Source organism: Myodes glareolus, chromosome 17 (assembly GCF_982192425.1).
Source record: "Myodes glareolus chromosome 17, mMyoGla1.1, whole genome shotgun sequence".
In the NCBI taxonomy this organism is placed as follows: domain Eukaryota; kingdom Metazoa; phylum Chordata; class Mammalia; order Rodentia; family Cricetidae; genus Myodes; species Myodes glareolus.
Window position 1 is genome coordinate 4,893,123 of NC_142042.1, and position 23,906 is coordinate 4,917,028.

Sequence of the window (23,906 nt, forward strand, 5' to 3'; positions counted from 1 at the left end):
TTGAGTTATAGTGAACTACACAATAACGTACCATTTAAAAACTACACCCAGAAAATCAGTAGTTTCAGGGGGTAATGACAGGGCCTCCTCTATTGCAAGGGGAGAGTTTAACCAGCAGCTTGTTAGCTGTTACACCACTGGCTTCGGGTGGCACTCTGATTATAATAATATGGCAATTTTGTTAAAATAGTCCTTAAAGACAATTAAAAATAATTCTGCCCCAGGTGGTTAGCAGATTTGTTTCCACTGTTGTAAGCAGAGGGCCTGGGCTTCCTGGGGCAGTTTTCCCTGCTCCGCACTCAAAGCCTGACGGCACGGACTGTCTCAAGTGACCATTTGGAATAGTCTGGAGACTACAGATATTATTGAATCTTATGAATGATGGTTTATTTTGTAATATTTTAAAATTGAGAGTGGCCCTGGGTATTAAGTGTGCCTGAATTATGTGTTTCTCATACAGAATGTATAGTCAGGCACTCAAGAATCAGCACTTTGTCCACTAGGAAAGCGTATCATGCACACACAATGCACAGCACACAATTGATATCATGGGATTACAGCGATTAGGACTTCTGCAAATTCTCTCAATTGGTGATATTAACATATGCACCACCGTGGGATAATGGGGCCCATGGCACCGCCCACCCCATCTCCTAGCATGTACATGTTCACATGTGTGTGTGCACAAACTACATAGATTCTTAGTTTGCACTGTGGAATGGGAGACAGAGAGGACTTGTTGGAGGTGACCTCGACCTGCCCAGTAAGTGGAAATATCTGAATGTAAACACGTTCGTAATGTTCTTCAATTTCTTCCTTAAAAAGTCCTGGTGGTGTGGGCACTGCAGGGAAGATGGCCCATTTGCGGAAGGCTTGCTGTGCAGCACAAGGGCCCGAGATAGCTCCCTGATGCCCACCCAAAAAGCTGGCGTGGTGGTCCACACCTGTAATCCCAAATGCCGAGGAGGTGGGGGCAGAAGGATGCAGGAGCTCACTGGCTAGGAAGTCTAAATGAAGACGTGCAGTCCAGAGTCAGGGAGACACTCTGTCTCAAAACTAAAGTGGAGTCACGTCAATTTCTGGCTTCCACACTAATGTGCACACACACTTTCACAAACACCCCATGCATACACATATTATGCACACACACAGTCTGACACCTGCCCTGAGCAATGGCTGAGCCCCTCCCCCCCAGCCTGACATCTGCCCTTAGCATTGGCTGAGCCCCTTACTTGCTTCCTTCCTTCAGCATGACGAGGGCTACCCGGATCCGACTCCTGAGGAAGATCAGCACGAGGACGATGATGGCCTCGATGACGGACAAGATGATCACTGAACGAGAAAAGACGTCAGTCTGCAGCACAAGCCGGCACCAGAAGCAAGCTTATTCTGCAAACCCCGGGATGAGCTTAGCAGACCGCTTCTGCTAAGGGCGTACAGGCATTTTCTGAAGCTGTTGTAATAAAGGCGTGTGTTAGAATTAGGGGGGGGGGATATACCAAGAGTGTTTGGCCTCAAGAAGTTCTGAAGCAGATTTGGCTATCAGATAAGAGGAAAAATGGAGCAAGTGCGGAGGTTTCTACAAGAAGGAAGTGGTCCTGGCTCGCCCACCTCAGGGAGGAGGAAAGTTATCTGGACTTTTCACCTTTCCTTGTAGCTAGGAAATTCCCCAGAGAGTAAGCACAGCACAGGACCCAGATGTCCCCACTGTAGAGTCCTTTTTTACACACAGGCATTTTATTCCTTAAGACTATTTCTTCACCTAACAGCCTCAGTGGGGCAGAGTGCTGTGATTTCCAGCCCACGGGAGTTAAAAATCTCAGTTCAACACTGAAATGGATTCTCTTTCTGTGCTGTGGTTTCTGTTTTCAGAGACAAGGTCTCTGGCCAGTCTGGCCTCCATGCTTCTGGTTCAGAATAGCTGTGGTCACCTGGTCCTCTGCCTCCCCTTCTGTGTCCGCTGTTCTGTCTATCCCCACTTTGCATGGTGCTGGGTGTCATTTGGGGACATAGTTCGCCTGCCCTTAATACCCAGAGTTTCTCGGAAAAGAGGCAGAAACAGGTTTGGAATGTACAGAGATTAGGCTCTTGTGAGGATAACCGTGTGATCAGGTAATGCCGACACGCTTCTTCCTACAGCCGTACTGAGCTCCTCTGACATGTCAAGGCCGATATGAATGAAAAGAAGGGAAAACTTCAAAAACAGAATTCAATGAGAGACTGTCAAAACCTAGATCCATGAACATGAATCTCTAATTATAGAAACGTAGGACCGAAACTATCTTTGAGATGATCTTGCTTTAGAAATTACTGCCAACCTTAAATAACTCAATAATGTGAACAGTTAAGAATGTAAATCTATTCTCAGTTATTTCTCACAATTCCTGCAATAGTTAGATGGAAGCTTCTGCTGTGCGAGTAAAATAAGTGTCCTCTTTCTTTTAAAGTAAGATCACAAAAATCAATCAAGTCCCCATAATCAAACCATTTCAAATCAAAGGCAAGTGGCCTGGAATTCTTCTAAAGCTGTGCTGTCTTAGGCTACACAATATGTTCACAATTTCCCCACTCATAACTCATAGACATCTACAGTCATCCCTGAGTGGTCCATGTGTTCAGCAGGGTGCACCGAGCGCCAGCTTCCCCGTGCACAAGCAAGGCTTTTTCGTTGTTAATCTACTCACTCATTGAGAACCACGTCTGCTTCAGCTGAAAGAACATGCTTATGCTGGTCTGAACTCCGATGTCGTATATCAGGATGCTGGACTGCGGTTTCTGCTGGAGGCCATGGTACTCCAGATAACAGTACCATATGCCTTGGATGGAAAAGACCAATATCCAGTGTTATTTTCTGAAGTAGAAGCTACATGCTTACCATACATACCTACATAAAAATGATCAATATGGCCATTTCTGCAGAGTTAGAATCATGCTTGGCTGCAATAGCCCAACTGCTACTCTGGTTGACAAAAATGTTTTCTGAATTTATGTGGCTTTCAGTGGGGCCCCTGGCTCATAGCAGCCTTAGCATCCACAACAGGACTGTTTTAATATTGCCACAGTACATCTGTCTTGCAGGAAAATGGGCCGGCACCCCTTATTTATACTCGGTACTAATATCTTATTTATTGGCTTATTTATCTTGTGTACTTCTATGAATCATGAGAGTATTTTAATAGATCTATTCAAGTTTAGGATTGGTTTTGTTTTAGTGAATTGGGCTGGGCCTGCTCCTAATAGCTTTATTTCAAATTCTATTTTGTCTGATATTATTATACCACCATAGATTTCTTTTCATAACTGCTAGTTTTAAAAATCAATTCTTCCACTTTTAACTGTTGTGTTTCCTTACACATTCTGTATCGTTCTTAAGTAACATACAGTCCCAACTTGCATGTGCACATTTTAATCTGACCTGATCACCTCTGTTCTGTTTTTATTTACTTATATTCTTTCTTCTAGTTCCATCCACTCAGCCTCCTAGCCATTCCTTCAGCATGCAGTTTCCTCAGGGCCTTTGCTTGAGCTGCACCCACGACTAGAACTTTCCCTGGCCACCACCTCAAGGTATTGCTTCCTCCAGGTGTTTTCACATCTGTCTTCTCACAAAGACCTTGGGACTGGGGTGGGCTCAGTGCAGAGCCCTTGTCAGACGACAGCAACAGAAGCGGCAAGAACGACACCAGTCCTATCCCTCCTAACACAGCCGTGCTCACTCTTCAGCCTGCATGGCACACTCAGTGCCCATCTCCTGTGCTTCCTGTCCCTCCTATAGCAACCACAACCTTCAGTACACAGTGTGCTTCACGGCAAGCTTGAAACCAGTGAAGACCTTCGCTTATTCGTTCCATGTTAAGAGTCTAGTGCAGTGTGTGCCATAACTGCTCAATTGATGGCCAATGAACATGCATAAATGAATATCTGACCACATGCATTTCTCTTCCTTTACTCTCCTTGGTACAGATATGGATAGGTCTTTCAAATATGACTGATGTATGACATCATTCTCTCTGATTCTTATTCTTTCTCTGTTGTCGGGCTTACCTAGCAAGAATTTATCCACTGAGCCATGTCACCAGGCTTTGATTTAATTTTTAGTCTAACAATTCTTTTATTCTGGAAAATTCCATTTGGTCCATCTTCACATGTGCACAGGTGTCTCTCTTGCTGTCTTAGTTTTGTGATTTCATCCTTCACTTGGTAAACATTTTACACATGGTGATTTTGCATTTTTTTCTACAGCTGGATTTATTGCACATCTTATTCTGACACTGATGGCTTCTGTCTGTATCTATATCTGACCCCTTCCTGTGGTGTTGATTTTGAATTTTGAGTCAAGTACTTTCATAAATTGAGGGTGATTTTGTCTACAAAGGATTGGCATTTGCCCTGTTGGCAGTCAAAATATGCTGCCAAACATAGACAGCACTGGGGTCTTTCAGGATCCTAGGCTGACCACAGGATGGTCATGAGACTCCACTGCCCCCCAGTCTGCTCATCGTGGTGAGACTCTTCTGTCATTGCTCACACACTAGCTTTTTAACCCGCTCACTGTGACATATCCACATTATTCTACGCCTTAGTAAATTCGGTACCATCAATAAGAATGCTTGGTTTTCCATGACAGTAAATAATCAGTGGCCCAAGCCAGTCACAGAGGCCAGGCACAGCTGTTACTTACAGTTTTCAACCTAAATGGACATTTGTCTCACTGTAAATGGCTTCAAGCTTAATTGCCATGCAGTTAGTTGCTGGGTTAGCGCTACCTAGGGAGTCAACAGGCAGCCGGGACTGATGGCTTTACTTGCGCGTGTGTGTTCCTGTCTCTCCCTCTGCAGCATCAGGACTTTGGCACAGCCAGTCTCGGTTCTCTTGTTGCTGAAGACAAGTCAGTGAAGCCCATGAAGGCTTTATTGCCCTCCCTGCCCTGATGATACCAAAGGAGAGAGTGGATTACACACCTAGGCGCTCCAGCGGCAAATCTAGGTAGGACACACGAAAAGATTAGGGACGGTAGTTCTCAGGTTCCTCTACCAGACGGGCCCCTGCTCACCTGGCTGTGCTCAGCAGGACATCAGGGCAAGGGGAGAATGCCAAGGAGGGCGGGGCTCTTTGAGTGTAATGACAATAACTGAACCACTAACTGACCACTTACTGCGTCTAGACTCAGTCTGTCAGCCTGAGATCCATTTTTTTTATCTTCTAAGATGGAAGCCATCATTAGTTGATGGTACAGATGTGGGAATTAGGTCTTGTAATCTTAAGAATGGTTTCCATAGTTACTCAGTTATACAGTATGCATCTGAGTTATAGCCAAGGTCAGGTACTGAACATGAGCCTGCCACACACCCTTACTATGTTATATGTGCAAACCTGTTGAAGCGGCAGAAACAGTGTGTACTATGTGGCCGATCCAAATAGTGCTGGGGGGAAGTAACTCTTTGGAATATAAATTGCTCTATGTTGTCCCATTTGTTGTTTAGAAGGCCCAGGACAAATGTCCCAGCGGGAGACACTTGAATTCCTTTATTTAGTGTTCACGTCAGGACTGATGTGCACCGCTTTTGGTGAGATCGAATTGAACTCTTTGTCCAATGACTGTGATTTAGTGTGCTTGCCTCTAGGGGGTGATGCCTCACTATGGGAGCTGACCACTAAAGCGTGTGCCAGCACCTGATTAGATGTACGATCAGATCTAAGAAAAGCAGATCAAATCATGCAGCTGTGCAGACCTGCCACTGACTGACAGACAAGTCATGGGAAGACAAACTGCGTGTAAAGCTCCATTTGTTTTACAGGATCTTTTCTGCTCTCCCGATCCCCATCAGGACTGAGACCAAAGGCTGCTAGGGACAGGAGTAGATTCTTCTTATGCAGATTTTCTCAAGATAATGACAGAACGAGTTATGGAGAAAATAGATGTGAAATTAAATTAATATTGTAAAGTTAATGACCCAAACTAACTAAGTCTAAGGCAAGCAAATGCTTTCCAATAATTGCTAATGACAAGGAAAGTTATTCTGATACTTGGAGATTTTAAGAGTTGTGGTACCTACCATATCCTATAATTCCAAGCACGCCAAGCATGAAGACCCAGAAGAGGAATTCAGCTATGTATCTCAGGAGGATCAGAAAACTCCAACTCAGTGCCATGGCGAAGGTCAGGCCACTGCAGGTAAAACCCACAACAAACAGAGTCAGACGTGCTCAGTACAACATAAGACCAACATCAAGGTAAGAGCCTTTTCTGTTTGAAATCATTCTAGAATATTCCACTTTACCTGGCTGGGGCAACACGTATGATTCTAAGAAGTATAAGCAATGGTTTTCTCTAAGAATTTCACATGAAAGAGGAAAGTGACCAGTGAATCTTTCACACCAGAAACATCCTGGGTGTCTCCAGAAACCGGACTATCACAGCCTAGGAAGATCACATGCAAGGTAAAGTGCAGGTGCCCCGGCTCACAGTTTTGACCTGGCGGTCACACTTTCCAACTTCTGCTTTTTTCCTTCACACCCTTCTATTTAGTGATAAAAACATTCATGACAAAACTGAGATAATCTGATGACTAAGGAAGATGTCCCAGAACACGGCTGTTTGCCAGTAACAGAGTAAACGTGAGGTGGAAAAATGAGAAAAATAAGTGGATGCATCGGTCCTGAACTCATGACCCTGCTGTCACTGTCGCGTGTAAATTATCCTGAGCAGTATGAGATGCCTGACACCATCCGGCATCTGTCTGGAGTCCCGAGGGATCTGGGTACATGACCTGCAGGCAGGAGGAGTCTCCTGGTTCCTGGGCTGTGTCAAGCACAGAAAGCGTGACCATTTTCCATCTGCGTTAGTTTCTCCCAGGAGCCTGACTGAGGTACTAGAGGAGACAGACCTTGACCTACCCAGGTTAAGGTCAGAATGGAGTCTTCTGGCACAATCTCCTTAAAGAGAATTCTTTACTACTGGAAAGTTGACCGACTCTCCTATTAACTACTGACACCTTTGGTGAAATTTGCAAACTACCAGTTAGACAGTCTGGTGTCTTTATGGGGGAAAGAGTCTCAAAGGTCATCTTTTAAGAGACCCTTCATAGCGTTTGTCACTAAACATATGACAGTGTGGCATTCTCGACCTGAGAAGGAACTTCAAAAGTCTTTCCCTCTTGAAATTGTAGAAACTTTAATGATTGACATTAAATCTGGCTGAAAGATTACTCTACTGCATGACCCAAAGGGAATACTTAAAATGGTCTTTATGAGTGATTTTGGAGCAGAAAGGCTGGGAAAAGAAGGAACATCTTAGGGGTCAGGGGTAGGAGGGGTATGAAGTGGGCACAGGGTTAGTGTGTATCGGGTGAGGTGTGTCCAAGGATTAGTGGACAAAAACCAAGAGAGAGGTAAAGAAATTACCTGGTGACATTTGTGTGTGACAGTAGGAAAGCCCATTTAACCACTGTCAAGTGTAGGTTGAAATCTTGACTATGGAGTGATTGCAGGCAGAACATTGAATCAGTAAAACCTCACAAAAGGAGCTAGCTCTAAACTTAAGAAAATTATTTTTAACTATTACACACCCAATACAGTGTTAAATTTAGCAAATTCCCTGTGCTTAAAGACATAGTATCCAGCTTCTTCTACTCTTATTTCTACAACTGCCTCTATGCATCTACTATGTTTTTAAAACTACACTGTGACCTAGGGAGATAAAGATGACTTGGGCATAGTTGTCATCCTAAGGAGCTGACAGTTTAGCTGGGTATGGTAGCCCACATCACTAATGCCAAGAGTTGATAGTTTAGCTGGGTATTGTAGTCCATACTACTAATTCCAGCATGAAAGAGGCAGGATAGGAAGATTAGTACTTCAAAGACAACCTTCTCAGCTCTTAGAACATTCAAGGCCAACTTTGGCTGCAAGTGACACACTCCCCAAAAACTAAAAGAAAAAAATGAGCTGTCAGTTTATCAGAGAAATAAACCAGATAAATAAAATATGGAATGAAAGACTTTATATAGAAGATAAGTAGCTATGTGTATACAGAGATATGTACACATAGACAATGGGTATGAAGAAAACAGGGGAAGGCATTTATCAGTAAAAATAATAGAAGCTTCATACGTGTCAGTAAACTGATTTTAAAGGATGAGGTGTGGAGGTTGGAGATGGAGCTCTGTGGAAGGATGCCTGCTGAGCACAGATAAAGTCCCAGGCTATCTCTCAGTACTTAAAAAAAAGTAAAGTGGAGTCACCCTCGACTCTGAGAAAGTAGAAAAAGTCATAGAAGATGCAAAGGCACAAGATTTGACAGTTGACGGGTGGCAGATTATTTATACATAATTAATTTTATTTAAATAATTATCTGCATCTATATTTATATAGTCCAGATATACATCTATGATTATATTATATGTAATTATAAATATATATAAATAATTAATACAATATCATCAGGTGTTTCTCATGCTTGTAATTCCAGCACTTGGAAGGCTGAAACTGAATGGAGTTCAAGACTTTTCTTCATGACTACACAGTGAGATCTAAGTCAGTATAGATAGACTACAGAAAAATACTTATATCTTTTGTGTATGTGTGTGTGCGCGCACACGTGCACACACACACAGGTACCCATAAAGACCAGAAGAGATCCCTTGAAGCTGTAGATACAGGCCACTGTTAGGAGCATCATGTGAACAGAACCGTAGGTTTCTGTGGGAGAAGCAAGTGCTCTTACTCACTGAGCCATCTCTCCACCCACTAGGAAGCTGTCTTTAAAATAAAATGACATGTAAGGCTAATCAAGGAAGACAGGTGAGCTTGAGACGCTGTGCTGATGTGATTATAAAGCACCTTGGAGTCACTAAAAGGGCACTGATTTTATTCTCTGGTCACTAGGGAAACACAGAAGTTTCTCAGCTCTAGAAAGTGGTGCAAAGGTAGAGAGGACAGGCGTACACACCAGACACACTCGCCTACGTCAGGACAGTCATCCCACGTGTCAACCGTCCAAGTGGTGCAAAGGTAGAGAGGACAGGCGTACACACCAGACACACTCACCTTAGTCAGGACAGTCATCCCACGTGTCAACCTTCTAAAACACCAATCTTACCTCTGAAAATTTAAATCTCTACCTTTGTATGCATTTTAAGTTTCTCAGAACCAGAATAGCCTTTAATGGGAATTATTATCATGTGTGAAAAGAGCACAGTAAAAATCACAACTGATTCATTGGAGTCAAAGGAGGGACAAGGGAAAAAACAGCATTCAAACCATGACTACCCCCTATGAATGTAAAGAGCAGAGCACAGGACCCCAGACACAATGGCAGGGACTTGGTACACAGTTCTACTAGTGAATTAATATATGAGCTTGAAACTTATGTTCTTGTGGGTATATTTTCAAATGTATCTGCCCTGTCCTTACCCCTATGTGAAAAAGAAATTGACCCTGAGGACTGAGCCCACGTGTGACCATTTAGTAAGAACAAGGAGGTTAAAGAGTCTAGAGGTCGTCAGAGAGCATCCAGGGAGGGCATGCTCAGTCTCACTCACACAAGGATCCATTTCCAGGAGGTCGCGTAGTCTTCAAACACCTTCAGTCCGATTGTCCTGGCATCAAAGATTTTACTGATGCCACTGAGTTCAGTGAAGGAAAAGTAAATTATTTTGGTTAATATTAGAAAAACATTCTTATAATAAAAAAGATTTTTGCAAGATTCTATTCAAGCACGCTTTCAGACAGCGTCTGCTGCAGTGACCCTTCACTAGCTCCAACAGCCCATCAGATGTCATTTCGAGAAGACTGCAAGCAAAGCTGTTGTCCCACATACAGAGGAGTTGGCCATCCAAAGCAGGAGGAATCCTTTCACAGCTCTCACTACCTGCTCTCAGTATAGCAGAAGCTCCCCTGTAAGAGGTCCATTTAAATGACAGGCTCTAATTTACAACGTTTCTAGATCTGATCGTCATGTCATCCTAATCCCTCTTCCTGCATCTCTGTCATGCGGTAGCCAGACAGCATCATGGAATTCAGGTCAGAGTATTCATAGATCATTGTGCCCCACATGGTGGGTGGTCAAGGCGAGCACACAGAACAGCCCCCATCATATCATGTCCCTCTTCCAAAGTAACCCCTGTCCCACCACTGTGATCTGTGTGCGCCACAGGACATCGACTTTCGCTCTGTGTCTTGTGTCTGCAGAGTCATGTGTGTATCATTATTTTGTAGATTTCCACACAGCTTCATATTTCTGAGGTTCATTTACATTGCTATGGCATTCTAAATACGAAGGAGGGTGCTGTGCCACCTGTACTCCCAGTGTCTTTTAAGGAAAGGAAATAAATTTCCAGGATTCCTTTGATTTTGCTTTTAACTCTGCAAGTGAGCAGTGAAAGGGGAACATCCACGTCGGCGCACATGCGAATGGGCACATAGCAAAGGAAATGTATCTCTCAACAATTCAGACTGCTGTGTGCCACACACAGGCAAACAGACAGCAGGAAACAGACTGTGCTCAAGTTGACTGTAGAGTCTGAGCTGGCAACAGCACCCTTCTCTACACCAAATCTTCATGCTTAACAGAAGGTTAACCACTCTGAAAGACACTATTCTTTCTAATCTAGAGCGGCATGCATACTTCATTTAATACTACGCAAGTGATTTCCTGTAACTCCAAGTGGTACTCTCATGTTTTATACAATAACAAGATGCATCGAAACAACACAGAAATATGGACATACGCTGCAGCCTCCCTGAGCTCTACGGTATTTCTGATCCTCCCAGTTCCATCTTCAACCTGCATCCTGCTTCCTACTGTTAAGACTCCATTGATGATTGAGAAGTCAGGTATGCATCTCTGCAGGACTGTGGAAGAGAAAGAAAACCACAGCAAACACCTTTTTACCAGTCTAGCCTTTAAAAACCTCCCGTTGTCTGCAGTCAGGTTCTTGCTGGGCATAAAATGCGCTCAGTGGAGATAGCTAACTACCCTTTATTGACATCTTCAGGGCTTTCTGGTGGTCATGAGACAGAAATGGAAACAGTATCACAACATGAAGTCACACTCCAACCTGTTGATATTTTTACACGTGAAAGATTCATCATACTGCACAAATAAGATGTGTAGGTGAAGGGACATAGGCTCAGGCCACTTATGCTGAACGCGCTTTGAAGGCGAAACTGCTTGCATGGTGAGAGGAGTTTAGGACTGGCACATAACAGGCTTTGGATGGGGGCAGGCATGCATCTTAGGAATACAGAGCCTGTGTGAAGCTCTGGGTTCCGTCCTGAACACCAGATGATGTGGAAGGTCACACCTGTGATCCCAGCACCTGAGAAGTGCAGGCAGGAGGATCAGAAGCTCATGGTCACTCTTGGCTATCTGAGATCAGTCTGTGATAGACGAGAGACTGTTTTGAAAATATTTTTCTCAGTGAAACCCTGGAAACTAGAGTTTAGTGGATGCTTCCTGGAGGAATAAGAACAGCTCAGGCTCCCAGCTCCCATGGGGACGGGACTTCCAATGACGAATTCTTATAACTGCCTCCTTGCCAGCAAAGTCACCTACATTTTACTGAAAGATGGAAACTGTTGATGGAGGGCCACAATCTTTGATGCAATTTCCGAGAAGAGTTAAATCATTTATGGTCTTGTTTTGGTTATATAGAATCCTTAGCCTCTACAAACACACTACGTTAACGGTTACTGTAGAGCTGGGCACTAAATGTATTCTAATGTATTCCAGCCCCAATTTTAAATGAAGAGGTAAGAGAAATCAGAAATGAATAGATAATTTTTATATATTTTTTCTTGTAAGTAGTATCACTGATTTATATGTAGAGCTTGAACCTAAAATACTGAGCCAATTGGTATAGGGAACAAGCTTCCTCATGAAGCTTTCCTTGGCTTGCCTATCTGTCTTCTGATGATGGAGCTGACTTCTTTTATAACTTCCCATCTTTCTCCTGCTCCACCTCCCTTCTGGGGATCTGAGCAGCAGCCTCTAGGACTCCTTTCTGCTCACTCTCTACCAGTCAGAGCCTTGCTTCTGCCTCCCCACGTGACCTCACCCTAATCCTTCTCCAGTGGGGCGCTTGGCACGCAGCAGGGCCAGTATATTCCTTCTCTCTCGCTCTTTCTAGTCTTTTTGTTCCCATATACACCCTAAGTATAACCTTTGCTTCTATGTCTACCATAAGTGTAAGTTTTCACCTAGAAGATCCCCTGGCCTTATTTTACAGATTCTTTCTGGTAATCATTTCCAGTCTATTAATTGATGTCACATTAATTAATATGCTCAGTATATATTTAGAAAATAAGAAGAAAAATTACAAAATGATACACTGTCCCAAAATGATACCCACAATGAACCATATGATTTTGCTGTTCCGTTTCTTTCTCATCTTTCTTCTACACCCTTTTTCGGTGCCAAAATAATACAGGAAACAGAATTCCTTTTTCATCCCCTCTCACGTAATCTCACTGTCCCTGTTATAAAATATTTAAGGACTATGTGTTGTTAGTTGCACATCGTGTCTCGTAGTGATATACTCGATCCTCTGCTAAGAGAACACAAGCTGATTGTTACGTTGATCTTAATGTCTCTCATTATTTCATTAGACTAAGAGAGGTTATGGATTATGTATTTTTATATCCCTAATGTATATTTTCAAACATGTGATTTAGTCAAAATCTAGTTGTGAGAACAGCTATTTTTCCTTTTCCCATAAGAAGTTTCTATGCTGTTCTTGACCACATACAGCCAGCGCCTAGGGAATTCTAGGGTTGTTATTTCTCACCCGAGCCACCTCTGCCTCGGGGTCTTTAATGGACCACAGAGAGATGATTGGCACTCCACACGTGGATTTTGTGACAAATAATTCAACATACTTGACTTCCTATTTAGATTGGTGCCTATTACCTTTCTCCTGCTTTAGAAGAACTATACACTCATTATGGAAGAATTGCGAGACAGAAAACAGGAGAGAGAAAATGCCCCGTGTTGTTTCCCTTCCCACACCCTCTGCAAACAACTCCTTAATGTTTTTGGTGTGTTTCTTTCTGATCTTTTTTTCTTAAATAATTTCTGGGATTTATTTTAATTTCAATACACTTGACCTTATGATGCCTCCAATCGTCTGCATTTTACTGAATATCGACCCACGTGTGCTTTGTTCTCTGTCTATTAGTTCTAAGGTATTTCCTCTTGTGAACACAGTGGTTATTTCAGTGTTCGCCTGCCCCTGGATACTGCAACCTTCCTGTCCCCCCACCTCCACCCGCTGTGACTGATTTCTTAGCTCTGTATTAACCGTTCTTTGGCTTGGTCTGAATGAACACTGGGTTGAAAACCCTCACATGAAGCTTTTCTCTGTGGTTGGAATTACATCCTTCAGAAAGGAAGAGGAGAGGTTATTTCAGCTTTCTGAATGGCTTATCAGTTTGTGCTCAAATAGCAAAGAAACAAATATATATTCATCAGGGAAACAGAAGAACTCCAAATGTCAAATTATGAAGACAAAACATGCAATTTAAAAACTGCTTCTCGGGAAACTCCTGAACGTTCTTGGCTGAATTCAGGAGTGGGTATGCCTGACTGTTTGTGTGGGCTATACATGCTTGGAGGGATACATAAGATCACACCGGTGGGCTTCTTAAAATCAGTCCTTCCGCTTCCTAACATGCTCATGTAGCAAAGCCCCACACCTCACCGAGTGCTGGGGGAAATGCTGCAGTTGGAGTGAGGACTGTTGTGGCCAGAGACATGGCTCATGACTAACTCTGGGCTCTCACGGTGGCACTGGACTTTCTCGGCCTCAGCTTAGCAACAGAGGAAACTCAATTAAGTTACATTTCGGTAGATTCCATGTTTCAACGGTAAGATAATCACCACTCACAGGGTCTGCTGGGATAGAGCGCTGGGGGACAGTCACCACGGGACAGAAGATCTAAGAGAGACTGGAAGGGAAGCAGGCAGGTTAATGGTGCAAAGCCGGCAATGACCACTTTCACTCTCAATATCAAAAATTTGAGCTTGAAATCTTAACTCCACATCTCATTTTCCCAAACTGTCTCCCCACTGCCAGTAATTATAAGACTATTACATAGAAATTCTTTTTGAAAAAATGCCTCTCAATGCTCTGAGTGAATCAACAGAGATAAAATGCCATGATATTACAAAAAGCTTACATTCTGGATCTCTGACCCTTCAAAATTTTTCTGGAAAAAAACAGCATTTTCTGTAATTAATAAGCAATTAATAGTATTTAATATACTAAAGCTTTAGAAACCTCCCGTGTATGTCAAATCTAGGAAAGTGTGGGCTTAAACATGTTTATTGCACTGTTTTATTTAGTGTAAGCATGTGTGTGTGCATGTGTGAGCATGTGTGTGCATGTGTGTGTGCACTGTGTACACCATGCATGCTAAGGCATACATGTGGAAATCCCATCACCAGTTTCTGTTTTCTTCTTCTATCACGTTGGTGTCAGTGTTGGGGAGGGAATTCAGGTCGGCGGCAAGCACCTTCATCAGCTGAGCCGCCTAGCAGTCTGACTTCATAGTGATGATTCTAGATGACATAAAATTCTAGCCCATTCAGATATAGAAAGTCTCTCAGCCAGGGCTACCTAGGCTCACTTAACAGTCTTTTCTACCCAACAAGTGTACACAGGGGTACGTCATGAATGGCATGTGCCTCTGTCTATACAGTGCACGCCCTGAATATTCTGTGTGTTGATACGCCACGAACAGTATGTGTTTCTGAGTGTTCATGTGTGCTTGTGTTTTATTGGAATGGTACCACTAATATTCATTTTCTGGATCTGGACATTTTTGCAGTAGCAAACTAGAATGTTCCACTGAAGGTCGAAATAGCAGCTAAGCTCCTTCCAGGAGTGAGCTGGAGTACACGCACCTCTTCAGGCCTGGACATGGCCTTGCAGAGTTGGAGTACACGCACCTTTGCAGGCCTGGACATGGCCTTGCAGAGTTGGAGTACACGCACCTTTGCAGGCCTGGCCGTGGCCTTGCAGAACTGGCGATAGTATTCCCAGTGGCTTTTGTCTTCTTTGCTCAAAAACTGCATTTCCACGTAGGTTAGAAACTTCTCTGGGCATCTGGAGATGCAGATCTGTGGAACAGAAAAGCACAGCGCTGGGAATGAATCGAGTAAACCAAGCAAATGCTCACACGGTAGGACGGGCTTCTGAATCCTCGCCAGCATGAAGAGTCAAGCATCGTTGTCCAACTGACTTAAATCACATTTCTAGTTTTACTGTATAAAATTAAATTGAGTATAGACTGTTACCAACCTGTACTTCTTGCTTTCTTGTTCTTGTGTTAAGACAAGAAATTGAACAGTAATGATAGTTTATGCTTTGATTTTTAAATCAGCACACAGTGTGTTGGAGACCACTGTAACATTTTAAATCAGTACACAGTGTGAAGACCACTGTAACATTTTAAATCAGCACACAGTGTGTTGGAGACCACTGTAACATTTTAAATCAGCACACAGTGTGAAGACTACTGTAACATTTTAAATCAACATACAGTGTGTTGGAGGCCACTGTAACATTTTAAATCAGTACACAGTGTGAAGACTACTGTAACATTTTAAATCAGCACACAGTGTGGAGACCACTGTAACATTTTAAATCAGCACACAGTGTGGAGACCACTGTAACATTTTAAATCAGCACTCAGTGTGTTGGAGGCCACTGTAACATTTTAAATCAGTACACAGTGTGGAGACTACTGTAACATTTTAAATCAGTACTCAGTATGTTGGAGACCACTGTAACATTTTAAATCAGCACACAGTGTGGAGACCACTGTAACATTTTAAATCAGCACACAGTGTGGAGACCACTGTAACATTTTAAATCAGCACACAGTGTGGAGACTACTGTAACATTTTAAATCAGTACACAGTGTGGAGACTTCTGTAACATTTTAAATCAGTACTCAGTGTGTTGGAGACCACTGTAACATTTTAAATCAGTACACAGTGTGGAGACCACTGTAATATTTTAAATCAGCACACAGTGTGGAGACCACTGTAACATGCTCCTGCTTCCCCTGCCTTCCCTGATGATTTCCCATTTCACATCCCATGTGTCCTTTCCCCACCTTCCATCTTCTTATCACCTAATCCAGCCTCTCTAGGGAAGTGTAACCTTAAGTGAGGAGACCCAAACTCATGAGACAAAACCAGCATGTTCTCTCTCATATGTAGATTATAGTCTGTGAGACATAAAGTTTAAAAACTCTAGATGAATTTATTTTAACTTGATTTTTGATATAAATGTACAAGTACTTGTGAGAAATAGAAGCGTCCACACATTCATCACTCAGGCTCTCCAGACAGTAATACTGCACAACTGTAAGGTAACATTACAACCACTCAGTTCATTTAGATTATACTAATTCTATATCCTTTTGGTGTGTGCCCGTGAGGGGGAGTTCTGTGTGCACACTTGGGGGCTTTGGTCACAGAACAATGACGATTTTTAAAGCCCCTTTTAAAGGTTTTTAAAGGTTTTTTTATTATTTGTGTTCACTGTGCACTCACGTGGGTGCATGTCAGTGTGTGCAATGTACATGCAGGTGCGTGTGCATCAGTATGTGCAATGTGTACTCATGTGGGTGCATGTCAGTATTGCAATGTGCATGCAGGTACCCGGAGAGGCCAGAAAAGCACAGGGGATTCTCAGGGGCTGGAGTTGTGGAAGGCTGTGCGTCACCCAACAGGGAAGCTGAACAACTGAACCTAGGTGCTCTTTAAGAGCAGCAAGTGCTATTTTCCCACCTCTGCCATGATTCTTTAATGTGACACTTTCTTATGAGCATCTGAATTAGTAGGTAGGAGCATAATTCAAGATTAATTATTTTGCAGTCTGTATATGTTCTAGGTCAGAGTCTTGCTTTGTTTTCCACATGAATAAAATGACTGAAGCATGGGAAATATTCATCAGTGTGCTCATGAGTTCCCCATAATTGTGAAAACATAGTTAGACTTTGTCACCATAAGACATAAGCAAAATGCAGATATTTGCCACAATTAATCACCAGTGAGGTCTTCTACCAACACTCTCTAGACATGGGCAAGCGAGGTCACCTGTGCAACTGTTTCACAGTAACAGACTTGGAGCAAGCTTCTCAGTGACAACCAAGTTACTGTGGTCATCCATGGAGCCATGGCCAAGTGACGGCAATGCAATTGCAAATCCATAAGGAGAAGGCAGAACCAGGGGATGTAGTCTGCTGTACTTGCTTTTGCTTATGATTTTTTATTTATTTAAATTTATTTGTTTTTATTTTATGTGCCTTGGTGTTTTGCCTGCATGTATGTCCACGTAAGAGTATTGGATCCCCTGGAACTGGAATTACAGACAGATGTGAGCTGCCATATGGGTGCTGGGAATTGAACCCGGGTCCTCTGGAAGAGCAGGAGTGAGTGCTCTTAGCCACTCTGCAGCTCAGCCATCTCTCCAGCCCCTGGCTATGGTTTTCAAAAGAAACAAAAGGCACATCGACCTGCAAGAGCTGCATCAACTCCTGTGCACCTCCGCTCAGCTGGGCTCCTTGTGTGGAAATCCCCCAGACCTAGACTGTTCCATCATCTCCCATCAATCCTTTAATAACTATTTTTCGCTTTAATTCCTCGACAATTTCATACATGTTTATTGTGAATTTTCATGCCCCCATTAACTCTGTCACCTTTTTCCCATCCCTGCTGAATCCTCTCTTCTTCTACCTACGTTTTTGCATTTTTAGGACACACTAAATTTAATTAGGCTTGCTTGCATGACTATAGGTATGAAGTTACTTCGTTTTTTAATTTTATTTTATTTTTGATTACCAGCAACTTACGAGTGACAACTCCCATCATACACCCAGCCATCAGCTGCTAACAGTGGTTCAGGGAGGACTGAGGCTTCATGAACCCTCTCCTCAACTGTGATGGGACATTCACGGGCGACATCTTGCACATGGCTGTTATGAACTCATGGGTGCCATAGCCACGTTGTGTTCAGAAGACTGTATTCCACAGAAATCCTCTCCATCCTCTGGCTCTTAAATTCTTTCTATGCATTTTTTTGCCACATTCTTTGACTCTTGCAGTAGTGATATAGATGTGCTTAGGGTGAGCGATCAACAATAACTTATTCTCAGCACGGTTATAGCTTTCGTATTGTTTGAACAATCTTACTCATCTGTGAACCCTGTGAGCACAACGCTAACTTGCTGGAAAGATATGCCTACTGGTGCATTAGTAGTGTGGCTATTATGTGGGTAACCAGCTGCTTTCTGATGGATTTGACGCCTGCTCTATAGGAGGGAATCTATACCTGGTACTATAAACCTGGTCAAAAATGCATGGACAGAGGCTACACAGACCCTCCAGGGAAGCTGCTACTGTTGCAAAACTGCTTTCTAAATACTTATGTTTCTACATCCATAGATTGTACTGGTCTCGGCATTGTTTAGAGAAGTTTCTGTTTGCAGCAGATTATAGATAATGCAGAGACTTTTTCTTACTGACCAACCCCTATAGGCAGTTAGATAAAAGCACAGTTGCTAACTAGGAAGCTTTCCCAACTTTTGCCAAGTTTTTACCACCTATAAGGTGTCAACCACACAACTGTGTAGGAGAAGAACTAAATACATGCCTCTAGCCTCACAGTAACATTGTGTGATTGCAGCAGGAGGCTAGTGCCTTCTAGAATTTTGACAGTGTTGGACCAGCTGTCTCCCCATTCACCCCTCCTTAAGCCTCTCATTTGCCTCTCTCTCTCTCTCTCTCACACACACACACACACACACTTATATACTTATAGAGGCAGCACTGAAGGTCCCACAGCTGAAGGGTGGTATATAGAGACACTGACAACATCCAACATGTCCATGCATTTTATAAGAAGGTCAGAGTTAGTGTCGGTGTGGATGGGAAAAGTTCATTCCAATGGGAGCCAAGCTGACTAAATCATTCACTTACTAGAAGGTACCTCAGAGACATCTAAGTTTTCATTCTTTGCTCCTAAGATGGTGGAAGACTCGAGTAGATGAATACATTTTGGCCCATTTATAAAAGCGAGAGCTCAAGGAGTTCATGCTTTGTTGAGTTTTACATAATAGGGGGTGCTGCTTCTGGGACCCCGGCAATTCTACACTTCCAAATGTATGCACAATGTCTACTACGTGCACAAACTGGTGCACACACAATACATAAAAAAGTAATTAAAATGGAAAAAAGTAGTTTGTCAAAGAGAATCATGTCAAACTTCATTCCAAACACAAATCAGCTGCTAAAAAAAAAAAAACAGTAACTGCCCTTTCTTCTCTTCCTCCATCAGACCATTTTTTCACTTCAAATGGGATGCTGATTAGAAGCAATCATCATATAATTAGCCAAAGAAGGTCACACTGAGGCTGGGTATCCTAATTGATCCTGGTCTGTTCTTCAAGCACTGGTGACACACGTCTGGGCCATGCTGCCAACTGACAGAAACAGAACGCATAGAATAGAGCTCTCCATAAATACACCATTGCAGAGCCAATTGACACAGGATGCAAAAATTGCAGTTGCAGCATATGCACGGAGCTGTGATCCCTCGGATTTCACAGGGCGCATGCAGCATGATTCTCCATCACTGCGGCTACATCATCAGCTCAGGCGGGTATATATAATAGCAATAACACTGCTCTTATAAACAAGAATTGGATGCTCTGTTTGTCAGGATAATAAATGACATTTTTGCCTTATTACAGGAACTTTGGTTTGTATGGCACAGTGGAAAGATTTTTAATTTCTGCATTCGATAGATATTTATTGATCATTACTCTGGGGGTTTGAAGGTAATGGGAACACAGCAGGAAGTAAAACAGATGTCAGTCCTTACCCTCAAGGTGTTTGCCTTCTGATACAGGGAGAGCTACAATCAAACACAGACAGGGATGATTGTGACTGAGGTCCAGAAAAGAAGCTAGAGAGTAAGGGCTGGAAGTCTTGGGCTGTGCAGTCAGTGAGCCCTGTCCCACAAGCATGAGGACTTGAGTGTGGAGAGCCCGGAGCAGCATCAGGCCTGTGGTCCCTGAGCTTGAGGACAGATGCTCGAAGGGCACTGGTAACGTTTGGCTAGCCAGCCTAGCTAAATCAGGGGTTCCTTGAGAAATCCCGTCTCAAAAACTAAGGTTAATAGAGGATACTTGCAGTCAGCCTCTGGTCTCACGCTAACACACATGCACATGTGCGCACGCATGACCTCACTAAAAAGACAGCAATTATAGAAAGATTTGCATCTTGGTGGTTGATTCATGGAGCCATCTGGAAGAAGGGTACTCAGAGAAGTACTTCAACTTGGAGAAGACAGTGAAGACGGCAGGAGCCGGAGCCTGCCTGCATCCTTCAAAGAAAGCAGCCCGCCGAGGGCGGTGCATAGGCGAGCTTTGTTTCACCATGCCTGTCTGGGTTTGTTTATTTATTTAACCTTACAGATCCTTCTGCTTAGAGGGGGATGTGGGAACATCTTCTAGAGTGGTACAGGCTACAAAGCTCAGGGAAGCTAGCCGGACCTCTTGATGCAGAGAAAGGAAGCGTCTAAAGCCAGGGAAGCCGGTAACCGGCCAGGAGCCCAGCCAGCGGACAGTTCCAGCCTGTATGACAGGAACGACCAGAAACTCCAGCTACAACCACCCTCCATCCACAGATCCCATCTTCAGACGACCTGGGAGAGGAGCCTCAAATCTTAAGACTTCTTATTTCTGTACTTGTTTCTATTATATTCTTAGTATTGTTTTTATGTCATTAAAGTGTTTGTGTTTATTCCTCTTCTTACATTTATTGGATTTTATTTACACATTTTCTCTAATTCATAATCATGCATTTATCTCTCGCCCCACTCTCTCTCCATCACACAACCTTCCTCTTCTTATATTTATATTTTACTTTGATTTCCCCTTCTCTCCTTCCTCATCACCTTCCTCTATTTCATTCATTTGCTGTTATTTTATCTTAGTTGATTTCTCCATTATTTTTACGCAGTTTCCTCTCTATGCACATTGGTGGGATAGTAGCAGGTGTCACTTGGTTTAATTAGAGTTCGGTATCTGGTTTGACTTTCTGTATCTAGTTTCTGCTGTCAGGGTTTGTCTTCTCCTCCCTGAATATGATGGCAGATCCAGCCTTCCAGGGAAGGCTGCTTACTTAGACGACCCCCAACAGCTACGAAGAGAGGCACATCTCATCAGATGCACAGACCAAAGAGTAAAAACACAAGGATCATGAAAAAGCAGGGCAACATGGCTTTTTCCAAACATTCACAACTCCTCAATAAATGAATTCAAATATACAGAAATGACTGGAACAGCAGACAAGCTTCTGGGCTATGGTTACTTACAAGAGCAGATGGTTACCATCACTGAAGCTCCCCAGCAACCCTGAAATGATTCATCTCTGCCTTAGCTTTGACTGGATGTGAACGAACATGACATCAGGCTTACGTTTTCCTACCTCACAGACTCAGCGTGGAGCTCCTGAAGTCACCTGAATGTGAGAGATATTAGCACCACCATGAAGGCAGCCTTTGCCTTACCTGTGTAGTCGGGCACTGGAGCGTGAACATCACGGTGGAGCTGGCACAGCTGAACAGGTTAAAGTAAAACAAAAGGGTCTTGTTCCTGTCAAAAAAGAAAACACAGTTTCTATCAGTGGGAACGCTCTATAGCAATCAAACCACAGGTGGTTTGAATGCATCGTCTTTAAAACTTGACTTCATCTTCATGTGGGTGCAGCATGTTCTCAAACCACCTTCACATTGCCTGACAATCAAAGCATTGTTTTGTAATTATTAGAAGTTGAAATACATTGTCCACCAGCAAGAAAGCATTTATCAGGAGGCAGAAGATCACGTTGTCATTGGGAATGATGTTGACACACATGTCTAATGGAAGGAGAAATTAATATGTTTATTTTAGAAAGAAACTTATTTAAAAGACCATTAAAATATGATTTTGACTATGTGGGAATAAGTATTAAATTATATGCAAAAAGAAATGATAACATCTAAAATTTGGGAATATATTCCTTCATCCAATTTTTGTATTTATGGATTTCTTTAACATAAGAATGTATTACGTTGGTGATGTAAAAAAGCTATAATTACATTTTCTATTACAAACTGTACTAAGTGGCAGTTATAAACATTCGATGGAATATTATCCTGCCATTTGAGATTCTCTTTGAATTTCAATGATCCTGTTAGGGACATGAAGACAATACCAGTTCTGTCTACTTCATGGTGGCATAGAAGGACCTAAGATGATGCTGGACTCAAGCAGTTGTTCAACTCTGGCATATTTGGGGTTCCTGATGGTGGTCATCAGAGAGAGGGAACCTGGACACGTGTGGGGGTTCTGATGGTGGTCGTCAGAGAGAGGGAACCTGGACAGGTGTGGGGGTTCGGATGGTGGTTATCTATATTAGCAGCTCTCGCCTGTGGCTCTGACAAATACAAAAACAATGTAGGAAGGCAGTTTGTCTGATTCAGGCATGCGTCTCATTAGAGGGAAGAGTCATAGCAAGATCGTGAGACAACCATTCACACCGCATCCATGGTCAGGAAACAGGGAGCTGCAAGCTGACAATCAAGATTGACCATTGTAATACTCAAGACAAAATTGATGGAAAATAAACATTTTATTGGAATACTGTGGGTGGAGTCTCTCTCTCTCTCTCTCTCTCTCTCTCTCTCTCTCTGTTGCTCTATGTAGAGACAAACTAAAATGTGGTGTGATCATAGACTATTATTAAAATGCAAAATTTGATTTTATATAAGGAACGTGGTAGAAATGAAAGAACAGTAGGCTGGCAGTGAATAAAGACTATGCAGTCATAACAAAATCATTCATTGCTTCCAAATTCTGGTATCAAATACACCAGGACATGCCAAGCTCTGCTGAAGTTCCAGAGCACAGTGTTAATGGTGACCACGTAAGGAAAAGAGCGGACACAACAACCACAAAGCGAGAGAGAAAGGGAAACAGAGGCGGGTGCGTGGGGACGGGGTCCTCACAGAGGCGGGTGTGTGGGGATGGGGTCCTCACAGAGGCGGGTGTGTGGGGATGGGGTCCTCACAGAGGCGGGTGTGTGGGGATGGGGTCCTCACAGAGGCGGGTGCGTAGGGATGGGGTCCTCACAGAGGCGGGTGTGTGGCGATGGGGTCCTCACAGAGGCGGGTGTGTGGGGATGGGGTCCTCACAGAGGCGGGTGTGTGGGGATGGGGTCCTCACAGAGGCGGGTGTGTGGGGATGGGGTCCTCACAGAGGCGGGTGTGTGGGGATGGGGATCCTCACAGAGGCGGGTGTGTGGGGATGGGGTCCTCACAGAGGCGGGTGTGTGGGGATGGGATTGTGTGGGGATGGGGTCCTCACAGAGGCGGGTGTGTAGGGAGGGGATCCTCTTGCACAGGGGATCCCAGACACTGTCAAGTCAGGACGAGAAGCAGAAGGAATTATCACTGCGCTGCTCCAAGGGACTAGAAGGACACCGAAGCTCAGACATGGGGTGTGGCTAAAACGGGGAACGAAATCGGTTTTCCACAGCAGGTTACCAATGGAAATCACATGAACTAACAGAATCACATGAAAAGATACTTTTTAAAAACTGCTAGAACTGAGCCTGAGACCCGAGGGAGTGTCTCCACAGAATGCAATTGTAGGTAAGGAGGACCAAGAGCCAGGCCGGGGCCTTTCCTTTTGTTATAGGTTCTTCCTTACCATTTAATTTCCTTTCAAACACATATTGTACTTTAATGCAAATTTTAAAAATTAAACCAATAGGACATTGGTGTTGATCATATATTTAAACAGATTTGTGGGATTTGTCATTTTGTGAACGATCCTGTGGCTGTTTT

The 23,906-nt window shown here is 43.3% G+C and overlaps 1 protein-coding gene across 4 annotated transcripts in view; it reads right to left on the minus strand.

Moving 5' to 3' along the window:
• Slc44a5 (solute carrier family 44 member 5) overlaps positions 1-23,906 on the minus strand; it is a 251,104-nt gene that overhangs the window by 13,905 nt on the left and 213,293 nt on the right. For all 4 annotated transcript variants that reach the window (XM_085677518.2, XM_048453535.3, XM_085677517.2 and 1 more), the window contains 8 exons: positions 21,588-21,672; positions 14,996-15,121; positions 13,887-13,947; positions 10,731-10,854; positions 9,543-9,626; positions 6,057-6,169; positions 2,685-2,816; positions 1,233-1,332 (listed from right to left, as the gene is read on the minus strand). In XM_085677518.2, coding sequence (XP_085533644.2) covers positions 1,233-1,332; positions 2,685-2,816; positions 6,057-6,169; positions 9,543-9,626; positions 10,731-10,854; positions 13,887-13,947; positions 14,996-15,121; positions 21,588-21,672 — 825 coding nt within the window. The remainder of the gene's footprint in view (positions 1-1,232; positions 1,333-2,684; positions 2,817-6,056; positions 6,170-9,542; positions 9,627-10,730; positions 10,855-13,886; positions 13,948-14,995; positions 15,122-21,587; positions 21,673-23,906) is intronic.